The sequence below is a fragment of the Xyrauchen texanus genome, chromosome 19 (genome assembly GCF_025860055.1).
Source record: "Xyrauchen texanus isolate HMW12.3.18 chromosome 19, RBS_HiC_50CHRs, whole genome shotgun sequence".
NCBI lineage: Eukaryota > Metazoa > Chordata > Actinopteri > Cypriniformes > Catostomidae > Xyrauchen > Xyrauchen texanus.
In genome coordinates this window covers 38,455,718-38,474,285 of record NC_068294.1, presented here as the reverse complement: position 1 = coordinate 38,474,285, position 18,568 = coordinate 38,455,718, and the positions used below count along the sequence as shown (strand labels likewise).

Here is an 18,568-nt window from a genome sequence, read left to right as displayed (position 1 = left end):
TACACATTTGCCTCTGTGTCCTGCTACAGTTCTAGTCCATATTCTGTCTCACCATGGACGAGATTCTAAATTTCAGTTATTTCTTTACTTTTATTCAGAATAGGGTACTTCATTAATCTGACGAACTTGTCATGTGCATGCAAGAACCGTACAAAGATTCCTAATAAGACCACATCGACCCATTCAGCAAACCAGTATATTTTAAACAGGTATAATGCAATATTTTCAAAATGTTTAAATGGATGAATGTGCATCATCTTTGTTACTTGATTATGCCATTTGTTTTGTTTTGAGTGCTGTATTGAGTATGCGTTTGAGTCAAATGAATTGTCTAACCATTAGGTGGCAGTATAAGTGTAAATACTGTACAGTATATCTGCTGAAACTTCAGTGCACCAATGGGAGCTACCTCAAAATATAAATGTTACCTTGGCTTAAAGGGATAGTTCATCCAAATATAACATTTACTCACCCTGATCCTTCTCAAAACAAGTATAATCTGAAAAGTCAAACTCCAATAACATAAAAAATGTCTGCTGAATCCATTAGACAGTTTAGTTTTATGAACATTCTGCAAAACATCCCCTTTAGTTTTCACAAAAGTCATACAGGGTTGGACATGAGGGTCAATCATGCACCTTTTCAAATGATACTTGTTTTGAAAGTGTCATTCGACTGGCTGATTTAGTCAAATCTGTCAGATTGATGTATGTCAGTGATTCAGGATATTGCCAGAGTTTTCAAAGTTTGTGGAACATTTTAAATATATTTAAGCGATCACTGATGATACGAAACGGTGCTGTTAAAAACAATACAAACATCTCAAATATGAGTTGTTATTATTATAAGCCAATAATTTTTATATTTTCTGTAAAGGCAGGGTGTCAAGTGTGGAAATACATGTCTGGAACCCTATGTTTTTTTTATTAAATTCAGTAATTGAATGTATGAACTGCAGGATCTGCTGAAACAATTCTGAAAGCTTTCGTTTGTCAGCCACAGACATGGTTGAAGCCAGACTTTTTCCAGACTTCCTTTTCCCGAATAACTAGGAGAGTTGCAGTGGCTGGCGGACACGTGGTTTGCTTCATTTGAAATCCAATGATACGGGATCTGTCTCTGAGTTTAGCTGAGAAGCATTAAGGGCATATATAAAACTAAATAAAAAGGATGGCAGTAGCTATGGCAAAGGATTACCTGCTCATAATAATAACAGTATTGCTTTCCTTTTTACATTGACCCATATATCACTCTGAGCTGCTAATGCATTTTTAATGAATATATATGATGCTGCGGAATTCATTAATGGTATGAAATAATATCCACAGAATCAAACATAAGTGGCCTGAATGGAAAATGTAAAATTGAATAAACATTTTAATTCAGAGAGAAAATTAGCTAAATACACCATCAGCAAAAAATATTTTGTTTCATTTCCCCAGAAAACCATTAGTGAACCAGTTTAAACAAATCTGAGATAATCTAGTGTGGTAAAGATGAGGAGTGAAATTTCTGGGCCACTAGCATTACCAAATGGATTTGCAAAAATAATAATTGTTTTTTTAAACAAGTTTAAGTAGTACAGAGCCCCTTAGAGGACAGGGCGGGATTTTTTTTCTGAAATAGTTTTCCGTTCCCTTGCAGTAAGTTTTGCATTCCATTGCAATAAGTTTTGTGTTCCCTAGCAATGAGTTTTGCATTACCTCACAATAGTTTGTGTTCCCTAACATTAGTTTGCGTTCCCTTGCAATAAGTTTTATTCCCTGGAAATTAGTTTTGTATGCCCTCACAATAGTTTCCATTCCCTCCCAATAAGTTTTGCATTCTCTCGCAGTAGTTTTGCGTTCCCTTACAATAGTTTTGCGTTCCCTCGCTAGAAGTTTTGGATCCCTCGCAATAGTTTCCATTCCTTCCCAAGAAGTTTTGCATTCTCTCGCAGTAGTTTTGCGTTCCCTTACAATAGTTTGCGTTCCCTGGCAATGCATTTTGCGTTCCTTCGCAATACATTTTGTGTTCCCTTGCAATAAGTTTTGCATTCCCTCGTAATAGATTGCATAGACTCGCAATATGTTTTGCGTTCCCTCGTAATAGTTTGCATAGACTCGCAATAAGTTTTGCGTTCCCCTCGCAAAAGTTTGCATTGACTCGCAATAAGTTTTGCATTCCCTCGTAATAGATTGCATAGACTCGCAATATGTTTTGCGTTCCCTCTTAATAGTTTGCATAGACTCGCAATAAGTTTTGCGTTCCCTCGTAATAGTTTGCATAGACTCGCAATAAGTTTTGCGTTCCCTCGTAATAGTTTGCATAGACTCGCAATAAGTTTTGCGTTCTCTCGTAATAGTTTGCATAGACTCGCAATAAGTTTTGCGTTCCTCGTAATAGTTTGCATAGACTCGTAATAAGTTTTGCGTTCCTCTTAATAGTTTGCATAGACTCGCAATAAGTTTTGCGTTCCTCGTAATAGTTTGCATTGACTCGCAATAAGTTTTGCGTTCCCTCGTAATAGTTTGCATAGACTCGCAATAAGTTTTGCGTTCCCTCTTAATAGTTTGCATAGACTCGCAATAAGTTTTGCGTTCCCTCACAATAGTTTGCATTGACTCGCAATAAGTTTTGCGTTCCCTCGTAATAGTTTGCATTGACTCGCAATAAGTTTTGCGTTCCCTCGTAATAGTTTGCATAGACTCGCAATAAATTTTGCGTTCCCTCGTAATAGTTTGCATAGACTCGCAATAAGTTTTGCGTTCCCTCGTAATAGTTTGCATAGACTCGCAATAAGTTTTGCGTTCCTCTTAATAGTTTGCATAGACTCGCAATAAGTTTTGCGTTCCCTCGTAATAGTTTGCATAGACTCGCAATAAGTTTTGCGTTCCCTCGTAATAGTTTGCATAGACTCGCAATAAGTTTTGCGTTCTCTCGTAATAGTTTGCATAGACTCGCAATAAGTTTTGCGTTCCCTCGTAATAGTTTGCATAGACTCGCAATAAGTTTTGCGTTCCTCTTAATAGTTTGCATAGACTCGCAATAAGTTTTGCGTTCCCTCGCAATAGTTTGCATTGACTCGCAATAAGTTTTGCGTTCCCTCGTAATAGTTTGCATAGACTCGCAATAAGTTTTGCGTTCCCTCTTAATAGTTTGCATAGACTCGCAATAAGTTTTGCGTTCCCTCACAATAGTTTGCATTGACTCGCAATAAGTTTTGCGTTCCCTCGTAATAGTTTGCATAGACTCGCAATAAGTTTTGCGTTCCCTCGTAATAGTTTGCATAGACTCGCAATAAATTTTGCGTTCCCTCGTAATAGTTTGCATAGACTCGCAATAAGTTTTGCGTTCCCTCGTAATAGTTTGCATAGACTCGCAATAAGTTTTGCATTCCCTCGTAATAGTTTGCATAGACTCGCAATAAGTTTTGCGTGCCCTTGTAATAGTTTGCATAGACTTGCAATAAGTTTTGCTTTCCTCGCAATAGTTTGCATAGACTCGCAATAAGTTTTGCTTTCCTCGCAATAGTTTGCATAGACTCGCAATAAGTTTTGCGTTCCCTCGTAATAGTTTGCATAGACTCGCAATAAGTTTTGCGTTCCCTCGTAATAGTTTGCATAGACTCGCAATAAGTTTTGCGTTCCCTCGTAATAGTTTGCATAGACTCGCAATAAGTTTTGCGTTCCCTCGTAATAGTTTGCATAGACTACTTAATAAGTTTTGCGTGCCCTTGTAATAGTTTGCATAGACTTGCAATAAGTTTTGCGTTCCCTCGTAATAGTTTGCATAGACTCGTAATAAGTTTTGCTTTCCTCGTAATAGTTTGCATAGACTACTTAATAAGTTTTGCTTTCCTCGCAATAGTTTGCATAGACTCGTAATAAGTTTTATGTTCCTTGTAATAGTTGCATAGACTCGTAATAAGTTTTATGCTCCTCGTAATAGTTTGCATAGACTCGTAATAAGTTTTGCGTTCCCTCGTAATAGTTTGCATAGATTCGCAATAAGTTTTGCGTTCCCTCGTAATAGTTTGCATAGACTCGCAATAAGTTTTGTGTTCCCTCGTAATAGTTTGCATTGACTCGCAATAAGTTTTGCGTTCCATCACAATAGTTTGCATTGACTCGCAATAAGTTTTGTGTTCCCTCGCAATAGTTTGCATTGACTCGCAATAAGTTTTGTGTTCCCTCGCAATAGTTTGCATAGACTCGCAATAAGTTTTGGACTGGTTGTTATGCTCAAACAAACAGAGGAATGGTCTGATAATGCCACAGTGTTACTCTTTTATGTGAAATCAACCTAGTTATTCACTTATAAACATACTAGTTGTCTCTGCATATTAAGATGGCATAGGAGAAATTATTTATCAATGAAAAAAATGCACTTCTCACCTCTTTAATTGTTAAAAAAGAAATTACAGCTACAGATGTCGGTCAATCACAGATCTCAATAGCGGAACTGCATTCCCACAAAAACTAAACAAAACTGCAGTCGAGATGTAAAAATTAGCCAAACACAACAAGCACAGAGCTAAAAAGACCACTTATAAAGACATACACACATGTAACTGTTTTGTCCTTGCTTAATTTGCAAATGTTTCCAAAAACGGGTCTGACCCACATTTTCAATGTTATTGTTTTCCACCTGTGGATAAAGCTGGAAGCAAAATATGGCTCACGATTTCTATATAGGACAACTAGACCATTTAAAACTGTCGTGCAAATATCACGCTCTGTTTGAGGACAAGCCTAATGCATTTTTTCAAAAAGCTTTGGCATCGTTTTATTGAGTGCCGCTCTCCAGCTGTCTTAGTTTAACTTTGCAGAATTAGTCCATGCTGTCTCACCCACGTGCATGAAAAAATCACACGTGAGATAGAAGTGACCTCTTTCTGAAAGGTTTAATGTTGAATGCAGTGCTTTCTTGAAATAGGCTGCCATGAGATTTGCCAATGATGGACTTGGTGCCTGTTTTATTCCACAAATTTATACAGAAAAAGTGAAAATGTTATTTAAATGAGTTAGCATTGCAGTTGGATAATGCCATTACTGATTTACTAAATCTTGATGTGTCTTGTAAAATGAAGATAAAGTATGCCCTTTCTCATGAAAATAAAAAGGTCCAATTGTGCTCATTTGTCTCCCAAGGAAAACATTGATTCATCGTTGTTTAATGACTCTAACCAAATTCTTCCATTCTCTGAAGAAAATGTGCTATGATGCTATGGTGGTTGGTCAGGTGGTCAAGTCAAAAGAGCCCACCCCAAGTATCTATGATATTTTTGTTCCTCGATATAGCTTTTTAGCTTGTTTTATCATCAGTTGAAAATCATATGTCTCCCCAACATAATGCATAATGTGAGGTAGCATTCAGGTCAATAGCACAAATATGCTAATTTGCACGCTGAAATTTATTTCTAAGGGGTTTGTTCAAATCCCTAACCCTAAGTATAAACAATAGTAATAAAGCAAGCACCACTTGTAAGGTTTTCAAATGATTTAGCTTAATTTTAAGTGATCCATATGACTCCAGCGGTTTAAAATATATCCTCTTTGGGTGAGAAACAGATCAATATTTAAGTTGGAGATTTTTAATTAAAAAGGACTTAAATATTGATCTGAAGATGAAGTTATGTATGCAACAGAACCGTGCATATCTTTATCAGCCTCTTGAAATCATGTGGAATTTTGTAAAAAAAAAATACTTACTCCACTAAAGCCAAATCCATGTTTCTATCATTGACAGATGAGGTGAATTTAATTGGAAAATAGCATTGGCTAATATATACTTCTCAACCAATATTTTTACCGTCTTTTATGACAGGTCCAAAAGGAATCATTTCTTTGCACAAATAACTTAAAAGTCTTGGACCTTTACAGACACCAGTCCAAATCAGAGTTCTGGTCAAATTCAGAGTCAAGTCTCTTAAATTTTAAATCTTAAATCAAGTCTCATTGACCTAATGACGTCCAATGGTAGCCATCTTTGGAATGCTCTCGGGCAGCTATTTCTCTGTGGAAACAAATTGCATACAAGTACAGCTCCTATCTACTTGAATGGGGAAAGGCCAAAACCAAATCAGCAGTAAAATCTGACAACACTGGTGTCATAAATTGTACCTCTTTACCTCAGATTATGCTATAAAAACACACGCTAAGCGCATAACTTGTAATCAGAAGGTCGCTGGTTCGATCCCCACAGCCACCACCATTGTGTCCTTGAGCAAGGCACTTAACTCCAGGTTGCTCTGGGGGATTGTCCCTGTAATAAGTGCACTGTAAGTCACTTTGGATAAAAGCGTCTGCCAAATGCATAAATGTAAAATGCAAAAGTAATAAGTATTGATTACTTCACAGACATAACTCAGAAAACATAGCAGAATGTGCAGTTGTACAAGATCAGAGAACGATAAATATTGTGATAATGATGCAAATATAATTTGGCCAAGGTTGAGTGCTTAGATTAAGTGTTTTCATGGATGTCACCTCATGACATTGGGTTGCCAGACATTTTGTAATTGTGCAACCCTTAAATCAGTGCTTAAAAGTCTCAAGTTGCCAAGTATTTAATGATGACACATGGTGCAAGTCATGATATTTGGCTTCTCATGATGTAAAGTGTGTATGTTTACCTTTCCACCTGTAACTTTAAGCAGTCCAAAATAAAGAACCAAGAAGCCACGGATTTTAGCTGAAATTCTCACAAATACACAATACTTCCAAATGGCCTCCAATGTTGTTCATGCAAAAATGAAAATTCTGTTATCATTTACTCACCCTCATGATGTTACAAACGCATATTACTTTCTGTCGTGGAACACAAAAGGAGATGTTAGGCAGAATATTAGCCTCAGTCATCATTGTATGGAAAAAGATGCAAAGAAAGGGTCTGGAACAACATGAGGGTGAGTAAATGATGACAAGAGTTTTGGGTGAACTATCCCTTTAAATGATTTGCAACAATGAATATTCATAAGATGTAAAGAACCTTTTTGAACCCAAAATACCCACAGAATAATTATAATATACAAGTCATTTGATAACCAAAATATGGCTATTATTTTGCCTCAATAATAAGAGATGGGAAAGAAGCAGTGTATTTACGAAAGCATAAACATACAAGGCATCCTGCTTCCACCAAAGCAAATAATGAACTTCAATAAAAGAGTTTAATGCACTTCAGGAAGCCTCAAGCAGCGTTCAGACTTCTCAGATTAGTTATCCACTAAGGATCCATAAAAATCACACAGAAGGATGATGGAATTTGTGGCAGATGAAAACTGAAGAGCATCCAACTGGAGTGATACACAAATAATGAATAACACTTAAGTAATGGTTACGCTTTAGTTTCAGATTGGACCAAATTGTTGTTTTCCAATACACTAATGCAATCTGCCAATTCTCAGCAAACTCTGCATTTGAGCCAGAAAATTTCAGCATTTCAAAAAATGAATTAATACTTATCACATAATGAAGATGTCTGTAAACACACTCATACCAAAGACTAAATATCAAGGCTGGATTTCAAGATAACTGTAAAATGCCACCAAGCTGGAAAATATATCTGTCTAAAGGAAGGACCCGGTAAATAATACTCTTTATACCTCCGGACTAGATGACCACATTGGGAAACGTGAATGTGAATAACAGGAAACTTTCACTGTATGGGTCAACAGTTAACCTCTTGTCTTAAAAGAGATAGCCTGTATCAGACTCACCTGTCCATTTACTGTACATGTATTAATCCAAACCATAGACAGCCAATATAGAGATGATGGATGGCCTACATCTAATGCATTTCATCAATTAACATATTTAGGTTTAATTAAGACTGCCATTGGATTCTTTGTAAACAAGAATTTCTTTTCATTGTAAATTCAGCAGTGTTTCCAAGAGGAATAATTTCTGGAACTCGTGCATGGTTATTTTATTACAATACAGTTATTTTGCCAAGATTTTAACAACCGGTTCCATTTCTGCTTTAAACGCAGTAGTTTCCAGCACCGCCCTGGCTGACATACTTAATGCTTCATACTGAGAGGTAATAAACTAAAAAGAAGCCAGTCTTCAGTTAAACCTAAAAGCAGACCAACAAACTTGCTTGAACATCCTGATTGCCTAAAAAAATAAAAAATGGGACTTCGAACCATGGTGAAATTAACTTGTTGTTGTTTTTAAGATACTTTATTACACGCAACTTAAAAAAAATATTTGTGATACTTCAGCAGGTAACAAAATATTTTGGCCCTGCCAAGATGTACAACCAGTGTTAACTTTAAGTATTAGTTCTTTATGCAAAGAGACATGAACTGAATTGATGTCAATTGAACAGTTTACTTGGATCAAGGATACTGCAAAGGCACGATTTTGAAATGTATTTCCTGTAAGTATAAAGTTATCCCTACTTAGGTCTGAACATGCAATTTTGTATTACATTTACATTTTACATTTATTCATTTGGTAGATGCTTTTATCCAAAGCGACTTAGAAAACAGGAATAATACAACATAAGCGATTCATCTTAAGTTAAGAAAAGGGTTGCATTAGCAATCCAAACCTTTGATTGTGGCAAAGATGTATCCAAATGCAAAACCCTTATGAATCAACTACTAATCTAAGTATTAGGGTGGGTGTGTCCCACTTAAAGGAATATTTGGGGTTTAACACAAGTTAGGCTCAATCGACAGCATTTGTGGCGTAATTTTGCTTATTACAAAAATACATTTTGACTCGTCCCCCCTTTTCTTAAAAAAATAAAAATAAAAAATCTGGGCAACAGTGAGGCACTTAAAGGGTAACTAAACACCTGCTCAGAGTCTGACCCCACCCACTAGAAATATTTGAAAATGCAGGAAAAGTGGGCAGACCCCGGCGGGGATAGAGGGAACGAACCGAGTGCGGGGCTAAGCGGGGGGGGAGGGGGAACCTGAGACTCGTAGTGACGGATTAATTGACAGCTGCTGTCAGACACTATGTTATTATTATTCCTCACACGGTCGCAAGACGACATGTACATGAATCTGGCGTGGTGAGCTGGAACCTGCTTACGCCAGCTGTCACCGCTACGTCACAGTACCGAACAGCCAATAGGAAAATTCAACTGCAGTAGCCACCGTTCAACCTGAAGAGGGCAGCACTCAGATGTTTTTACACCATATATTGTAGAATTAAAACACTTTATACACAAATGTCAAAAAAATTACTTGACTCAATGACCAGTACTAATAAAGCCCCATGCTTACAGATCATTAACTAAAAAAAGTTGGTTTAGGGTTTAGTTACCCTTTAAAGTACAATGGAAGTGAATTGGGCCAAATTTGGAGAGCTTATAATTTTATAAAAGCACATTAATTGTTCTGTTTAGAAGTTTTAAAAGAAGTTGCTGTGTGCATTTCCCATTTTGATTTGTAACTAGTACCTAGAGCAAATAGTTTTCCTAAAAATGTATGTCCACATATGTGGACAGCAGGACTAAGTTGACATTTTAAATAATACCAAGCTATAGACAGTCATATAAATATATATACTGTATATAGTATATATATATATGCATAATATATATTTTTTTTTCAAAATTGCTTATTATGATTCCAGGAGTATTGGTTAGTCATGTTTTTGAGATGTTACAGACATTACAGCTGATTTCCTGTAAAGCTGCTTTGGAACAATGTGTTTTGGGAAAAGCACAAATAAAAACTTGATTTGTTTTTATGTTATGTTTTTTGTACTTTGGCAAAACAAACCTCAATTTTCTCTCTTTGCACTATCAAACAAACAAGTAATAGTGTTACAACTTTTTACTAATAAAACATTAGCATAATTAATTCTGATAAGTAATGGCCAGCATCATCTTTTCACTGCCAACCATGATAAAATAAAATGATACATGATAAAATCTGAATCTAAGTACTGATTACCATTGTTCCATGTCTGCCAAACATGTTGAGTGGTTTAAACATCATCTACAGCCTGAAAATGAACTTTTGATGGGAAGTTTTTATTGAATTTAGTTGGCTTCATAGGAAGGCTATAGAATGATCCCATGCTCCCTATTTAGTGAATGACTAAACGTCTGTGTGCTGTCTGTCTGCACTAGTCTCAGAACAGTTCGAAATGCACCGTATTTTTATCCTAACTTCATATGAATCCTCTGAAAGCAAAAAAAAAAAAAAAAACATTATAATAATTATCAATGTGAAATTGCACAGTAAATAACGGATTTGTAATGAAAATGTAGAGTTATTGTCCACCATAGTGTACATAGTTTTTAGCAGCATAGCATTTTGCGATAAATCGCTCAAATGTAAAAAAATGGCATATCAGATGAAACTAGAGACTCTAGTTCCGCTGTGATCGGCGCTATGTTGTTTGTCACATGTCTCCGTACGCTTTAACCCTTTATTGACAGCCCAGAGTCCCCTGATCTGAGATCAGTCAGTTGAAATTAAATGAAATTATGCGTTGCGTATAGCGAAGCCAAAATACAACGTCCATGTATTTGTACACAGGGTTGCACGAGGATAACCACGAGGGTTGCGGTGAAATTACTTTTTGTGTTAATCAACATTATGCCACAAATGCTGTTGATTGAGCTTATGTTGTACTGAATACAGAACATTCATTTAAGCATAAAAGCAAGTAAACCAGTTTAATAAATGATTGAAACCACATTTTCACAAAATATGTTAGCAATATTTAAAATATTAATACTAGGGATGCTCTTGCCTTACAAAATGTCAGAACCACTGGATTGATGGCATAGTTCAATGTGGAATACGAAGTGTTTCTGTAAAATAGTAGAAAGTAACTGTGATCATCTGTGCTTTCACTGATCTATGTCACAAGTATACTTTCTGAAATGGTAAAAACATTAGAGCTGTTTGAGAACTAGATCTTAGACAAGCAATTGACTTAATTGCCAAGACCTCTTTGCTAAGATCCCCTTGTGTATTTATTAATTCCTTTGAGTTACTGTTAAATGAATCCATTCGTGTGAAGTCCGATTTAACACACCTAGATGACTCTTTCTGTTTCTATTAATATTTCCGTTGGTCCATTGTGATCGCACGCAGTGACGTGAGACAACTCGAATGAACAATGAGGGATGCTTGAATAGAAACTGACCCCAGATTGAGACAGACTTACAATATCTGTCAAACACATTAGAAGCTACAATCTAGTTGGGTCAGAGCTCAATTTACAATGTTAAAAACGATTAAAGCGAGCTCTCAGAAATGGAACTGGCTTTGCATTGCAGAATACCACATCCAAATTTCTCACAGCAAATAAAATGTCAAGAAACTGGGGAAAATTTGAGAAGGGTGATGGGCAAAACGTGAGCATGTGGAAGCAATTATCGGCTGCAGGCGGGATCTGTTAAGTGCCTCTACATTGCTGAGCAACCAGCCAAGTCTGTTTCCACAATCAGCCAATCAATCCCATAATACTACCTCCTCATCTGACTGCAAAACCCCAGGAGCTGCACAGTGCTGCTGTCTCTATGGAATTCTGTTTGAGATTTAAAAAAAAGTGCATCCTGATTCAAACTATGACTTGTTTGCTGACACATATGGGGAAATCCCACATGGTGTTGTAATGTGGAGTGTGAAGAGCTCGGCTCTACAGAACATCTGGGAGGGTTCAGGAGGTTACTGAGATTGTTAGACTGTAGGGATCGGTGGCAACACATAAATAGCTGGAAGACGCTCAGTAATCTTGCAGTCTTTCTCTGAATGTCCCGGAACAGGTGACCTCCACTCAACTCTTCTGCAGAAAACTTGATCTGGCTCTGCAAACCCAGTAAGTTTAATACATAATAAGTTTGAATTCAGCTGCATTTTTAGAGTATGTGCATTTAAAAGGGGTACAGTTTTATTTTATATGAATACAAGGAGAAAAGTATACATACCCTATGAATGAATAAATGAAATATTTTATTTCTTAACATCTAAATAAATTATAATAGTTGTAATGGTTACTTGGGGCATTAAATTAGATAATGCATGTTTTAAAAATGCTGAATTGATTTTCTTTTTTGATATTGTACCGCTGAACCACTTAATGCTTTATTTTATGCATACTAAATTAATGACTACATGAGTGATAGTGTAAATATGTTAATGTATAAATTAATTGTAATAATTATAATGGGTACATGGGACATGGAATTGGATAATGCATGCAAGAAGGGAAGGGGTTAAATTGATTTGATTTATTTATTTTGAATGCTCTAAGGGAGTCAGGGCGTAACTCAACCAATTTGAACTAGTTACCATTTTATGCTGAATAAGCCATATAACAAAGCCAGGAAACAGTGGGAGGGAATTTAGTTATCCCGACCTAAATTCCTTCCACTTTAGTCAGTGCAAAACACAGTTATATTAAATCACACACATACAGTGAGAGGCTATGTAAAATTATCGAACACTAACATGTTTTAACTTTGTGACTAAGTTTGCAATAAAAGGAGTGGTTGAAAATGTCTTAACCTGGTTGGGGCAGGTACCCACATGTCTCCCTTGATTAAATAGTTCAGTGTTCCCTCACAGAACCAGCATGGAAAAGATTCAATCGCTCGGCGTTAACTGCTGGCTGCGGTGGCTCACACTGACACTGGGCCTGCTGAGTGGAGTCCTGGCCATGCCGGTGGATGTGGACCGCGTGTGTATGGCGCCGTCTACAGCCAAGTACAGACTGACATTTATCGGCAAGTGGAGTCAGACTGCCTTCCCCAAGCATTACCCCTTGTACAGGCCTCCTGCTCAGTGGTCCCCCATTATTGGTGAGTGGGTTTGTTTTCTACCTGCTTCAAAAAGGTTTAAATTAGTCCAGACTGGTTTGCTAGTCTACCATCCGGGTCAGGATGATCTTTTGCCTGGTCTTAGAGGGGTTCTCTAGCTGGGGACTTTCCAGCTAGAGACTGACTAGACCAGACAAGGAGACCAACTAAAACCTAATAAGACCAATGTAGACCAGCTAAGATCAGCAAACCAGCTAGTTTAAGATGTGTTTCAGCAGGGCTATCACTAAGATCAGTGGTGTAGAAACCATTCTAACTTATGGAAACTTTGCGGGTCTTTTTGAAGTTTCGTCCCCGGTAACCTATAATTTCCTGGTGAAATAAACACTAGAGGTGCTACAACCAGTGTTGGGTAAGTTACTTAAATACAGTAATCCACTACAAATGACTAACTATCTAGAATTTTAATCAGATTACTTTACTAATTACTTAATAGAAAAAGTAATCACATTACTAATTACTTTTACATTACTTTATAAATCTCTTTCCCGCTCAACAAATTGAAAATATTATCTCAGTTTCTTTCTTGTTCATTGTAACACACAAGTCATACACTCAGCATCTCACAATTATAATTCACATAGACTCGTTACGGGCCATAATTAATGTATTCTATATAAATAATATATTAGAAATTTGCATTACTACAAAAAATCAGCTTATTTAAAAAATCCGACAAAGCAAGAAATCCATGTTTTGATGACATTTGAAATAATCACGTTATTCTCTGCTTTTGACGTCAAATCGCGAAGATGCATACACACAACACGTACGCATACTGGATAAGCCAGTAAGAATGCCGGTAAAGGTGTTTACATGAAACACGTAATGGGCAAAAATCCCATTGGGTGTCGATCGGTATATTTTTATGCTGTTTGTGATCTTACACCGATAAAGGAAATTAATTTATTGGGTTTACATGACCATACATATTGTCGGCTTATTAAGCTTAATTGATGTAAGAACGTGTATGTAAAGGCGCTCATTGACTCTTATTTACTTTCACACAAATCCCAAGTAAAATGGCAGATTATCCTTTCGTAAACGCTTACTTTTCACCCGGTTCCACGCACAATTTTCTTATGACATCAAAACACTTTTACTATAGCGCATTAGTAACAAGGCAATACATTTTGACTTTGCATTACATAACCAACTCTATTTACAAGCTCATCCATTGGTCAGATATAAAGATAGCCCTGCCCCAAACGTTTTGAAAGCACCACAGAGACAGTGTTACACTTTCCGGGCTAATCAGCATATGAATTGCTCATTTCATTTCAGGAAACGGAAGAAGCACATATTGAAAACTATTGATTGTATTGTTTTTTACATTTAAGGAGTAACTCACAGCACAGACTATCACATCTGGGAAAGGAGCGAGTACGCCAGTAACGGGGTGAGAGAGTTCTCTGAGAGAGGAGAGGCTTGGACTCTGATAAAGGAGGTGGAGGCGGCTGGGGAACGCATCCAGAGTGTCTATGGCCTCTTCGCAACACCACCTGTGGTTGGAGGAACCGGCCAAGCAACCACAGAATTTGAGGTCTATGCACGGCACTCCTTAGTAAGTAGATCGTGCACTGCAGTTGTATAGGCGTGAACCTCTCTTTAGCACAAAGCACATGCCAATGTAAAGCACACTAGAAGTCTTTAGAGCAAAACATTTTTAAGATCATGAGAAACATAAATCAATTCCAAATGTTTTACATATAAAAACAACATACATTTTCAATCAGAAGTTATAAACACTTCCATACTCTCTCCAAAGCATTCTTTTGGAACTTGCACTCTGCATTGCGAATCCTTCTTTGGTCTCTGAGGCATTGCTTATGAAATATTATAGAGAGAATTGTAAATAAAGCTTTCCAAATGAAAATGAACCAATGCCAGCTCATTTAATGGGCAATCTAAAATCACAAATATACTTTTCAGTTCAAGCAAACTCATTTTTATTTTGCAGCTGTCCTTCATTGTTCGCATTGTGCCAAGTCCAGACTGGTTTGTTGGAGTAGACAGTCTGAACTTGTGTGAAGGAGATCACTGGAAGGAGGACATCAGCTTGGATCTCTATCCCTATGATGCGGGCACAGACAGTGGTTTCACCTTTTCCTCACCTAATTTTGAGACCATTCCTCAAGACAAGGTCACCCAGGTAATGTCTAAAAGCAGACAACTGTAAAAGCTTTGATGAATATACAGTGTGGTCCAAAAATCTGAGACTATTTTGAATATCTGGAATATCTTTTTCATTTTAACCTGTAATTAAAAAAGTTTCAGATTTGTTAAGTTTCAACAGTTATGATGTAAAATGTATAATAAATATTTAGGATTCTGCACTTTTTCTAGGGCACTAATCAAATGTTAATTTACTTGTGATTTGTGCTAAAGTGAAGAAAAGTCATTGTTGTAGCCAGTTTAGGTTGAAATACAATTAAAAATTTACCAGTTACTGTAATGTAATTACTTTTTTGTAAAAAAAAAAAAAAAGTAGTGTAATGCATTATATTTTAAATTCTTTAATCAGATTAAAGTTACTGACTTTCAATGAATTATCTTACTTTAGAGAACATTATAGGGTCATGCTTATTTCTAATATATTATTTTTGTATAATACATGAATTATGGCCCTGTAATGAGTCACTGTGAGGTGCTTGTGTGTAACAATGAACAAGGAAGAAATATTGACATTATTTTGAATTTGTTGAGCGGAAAAGTGTTTTAGAAAATACCTTAAAAGTAAAGTAATTAGTAATGTGATTACTTTTTAAAATAAGTAATTAGTAAAGTAATATGATTACAATTTTAGAGAAATAATGAGTAATTTGTGGTGAATTACTATTTTTAAGTAACACTGGTGTTAGCGCCTCTTTGTTTATTTCACCAGGAAACTTTCACGATACGTACAACGACCTGCTTAAAAAACATTTAACAAAGATATAGGTATAGTAACGCGATTCGATGAGACAAGCTAACATGTATCGTCAGGTTTTGTACAAATTGTGGAATCCATGCCAGCTCGAGAGTCGACTAGTGTAACCAATGGAGCTCATGAATGTTGTGACAGATCCATCTTTTCCTCTCTAGATAACCTCATCGTTCCCAAGCCACCCTGCAAATTCCTTCTACTATCCCAGACTGAAGCATCTCCCCCCAATTGCCAAGGTTATCCTAACTAAGATCAAGAACAACCAGATCTTCAACTTACCGATTCAACCAACACAGTCCAATCAGATTCCAACTGGGAATGAAATAGATGAGTCTATCATAAGTAAGCTTTGGAAATTTGTAATATGAATTGTGATACAATTGTTGTAAAACATGTAAGCTCAGTGGAAACTCATGGGTCCTTCACTCATGGAAAACCAGAAATTATAAGGGAATTTTTAAAGCAATAGTTCACACACAAAGGAAAATTCTCTCATCGTTTACTCCCCCTCATGCATCCCAGATGTTTATCACTGAATTTCAGGATAATATTTCAGCTCTGTAGGTCCTCACAATCCAAGTGTATGGTGGCCAGAACTTTAAAGCTCCAAAAAGCACATAGAGGCAGCAGAAAGGTAATCCATAATACTTAAGTGGTTAAATCTATATTTTTAGAAGCAATATGATAGGTGTGGGTGAGAAACAGAACTGTCCTTTTCACTATAAATAATCGTCCCTGCCCAGTAGGTGGTAATATGCACAAAGAATTTGGATGTAAAGTGAAACTGAAGATTTATAGAAAAAACTTCAATATAAAAGACTTAAATATTGAACAGTTTCTCACCTACACCTATCATAACGCTTCTGAAAACATGTATTTAAACACTGGAGTCATATGGGTTACTTTTAAGCTGCCTTTATATGCTTTTTGAACCTTCAAAGTTCTTATCACCATTCAAGTTGCATTGTATGGACCTATAGAGCTGAGATATTCTTCTAAAAATCTTCATTTGTGTCCAGTAGAAAAAATAAACACATTTTCATTTTTGGGTGAACTATCCCTTTAAATTGTGATTTCCAAGGCTGGAAAAGGCATAAAATTATTGAAATATTTAAAAGTCATAGGAAAATTATGGTATTTCTGTAGTGAATATAACTTTTTTTTTGGTGATGCTCAGCCCTAAAAGTTAAATAGGAATGACTGGAAAAGTCATGGAAATTCATGATTCCAAAATACAAAACATGCTTATGCAAAAAATAAGGGACAATATAGGCAACTTGCTTTTGAATCTCATAAGCATGTGCGCGATCTCAAGGAAACAAGGGCGTGCAGAGAGGTTTATCCATTCCCATGGTAACCACAACAACAAACTGCAAACAAGTTAATGAGAGCCAACCCATTTAAAAATTTTCTGCCACTCAGCACTCAGGAAGTGTTTATCATGGAAGTGAAATGTGTGCTTTAATTCCATCCTTCTGTTTTACTAGTCCCCAATCTGTGACACATATCAACCTACAAAGTTAGTATTTCTGGAAGGCTTCAGCAAATCTGTAGTCAAGTTCAATATAAGGAACACCAATTTGGTAATAGTTTTGCAATGCAATATAAGGGAAACTTAAAGATTTTGCTGTTGTGGCATAACGTTAATTAAAATTATAGTAACACTATACTAAAGATGAAAAGGCTTTGGTCATATAAAACAACTAAAATAGCATGTAGGCTACTTTTCATTTAATGACACTTTACAAATACTTTAAAGGCAAAAATATCTACATTTATCCAGCATTGTTATTCATGTCATGGGGGAACTATGCATTTAATAAGTATAGTACTTTTTATTGTGATTCATTCCCTACTTATAAAACTATGTATTTATCTTACAGATACCCCTCTGGACTGTGAGGTGTCTGCCTGGTCACCTTGGGGCCTTTGTAAGGGTCAGTGTGGTGACAAGGGGGTTAAACACAGAACTCGATATATTCATATGCATCCGGCAAACAATGGGGCTGCTTGCCCTTCCCTAGAGGAAAAAAAGCTCTGTATCCCTGATAACTGTGTGTGAATATAAAGGACATTCAAAATCTCCTCATCAAAATCCACCTAGCAGAATCCACTGGATAACAGACACAAAATGAGACTTTTTATCTGGAAAAACTGGCATCTGTGAGGTCATGTTGTAGTATCGGTGAGTTAAAGCTGCAGTGTGTCATTTTTTTGTGTCACCAAATGAAATGGCATTTCCTGAACACTCCTCTCACCTTCCACTGGTTGGTCAAACAGATATTCCAACCTCAAACTCACGCCATTGGTTGAGCCAATGTTTAAGGAGTCTGGTGCTCTCTGGTGGAAAAACACACCAGTGACATTATCAAGCTAAATAGTTGTTCTTGTGCAACTTTATTGTTTCAGTGGATGATATCTGTACATTAAATGCATATATTATGTATATAAAAGTTGTAAATACAAATAAATAAACTTTTTTAAATAGACATGAAAAAACAAAAGCTTTTTTTTTTCTCAATGTAAAAACAAAACAACATATTAAATAATGTAAGTACAGTGTCTTAAGCCACACAAGCAAATTATAAAATGAAATGACATCTGCAATCAAATTATGCTAGACCTTTCCTAGCCATTTTTTTATTTAATTTTGTTTACAATCACTTTTAACCAACTTGTCATTCCAGTTTAATTTGTAGTGGATGTATGAAGTCAGTTTAGATCAAGTTGTCTAATGCATTGACATTCTGATGATACTTTTTGGGGCCACATATTGTACCAAACCATTTCACATTTATTATCCATCTAACTACAACCTAGTTATCGTAATGAAGCAAAGCAGGCAATAGGTCAAATATT

The 18,568-nt window shown here is 36.3% G+C and overlaps 1 protein-coding gene across 1 annotated transcript; it reads left to right on the top strand.

Moving 5' to 3' along the window:
* The first annotated feature begins 11,469 nt into the window (after window positions 1-11,469).
* On the top strand, window positions 11,470-18,193 carry LOC127660045 (spondin-2-like). The gene is made up of 6 exons (XM_052150101.1): window positions 11,470-11,783; window positions 12,533-12,765; window positions 14,124-14,347; window positions 14,744-14,935; window positions 15,868-16,051; window positions 17,593-18,193. Exons 2-6 carry the CDS (start codon window positions 12,540-12,542, stop codon window positions 17,769-17,771), a joined length of 1,005 nt encoding a protein of 334 aa, XP_052006061.1. The 5' UTR covers window positions 11,470-11,783; window positions 12,533-12,539; the 3' UTR covers window positions 17,772-18,193.
* Window positions 18,194-18,568: the final 375 nt, after the last annotated feature.

What these genes read in the sequence shown, in the direction of transcription:
- LOC127660045 (XM_052150101.1), top strand. Translation starts at nt 12,540, where the DNA reads ATGGAAAAGATTCAATCGCTCGGCGTTAACTGCTGGCTGCGGTGGCTC. An exon ending in TCAGTGGTCCCCCATTATTG is followed by an intron (nt 12,766 to 14,123) that starts GTGAGTGGGTTT and finishes TTTACATTTAAG; the next exon opens with GAGTAACTCACAGCACAGAC. An exon ending in TCTATGCACGGCACTCCTTA is followed by an intron (nt 14,348 to 14,743) that starts GTAAGTAGATCG and finishes TTTATTTTGCAG; the next exon opens with CTGTCCTTCATTGTTCGCAT.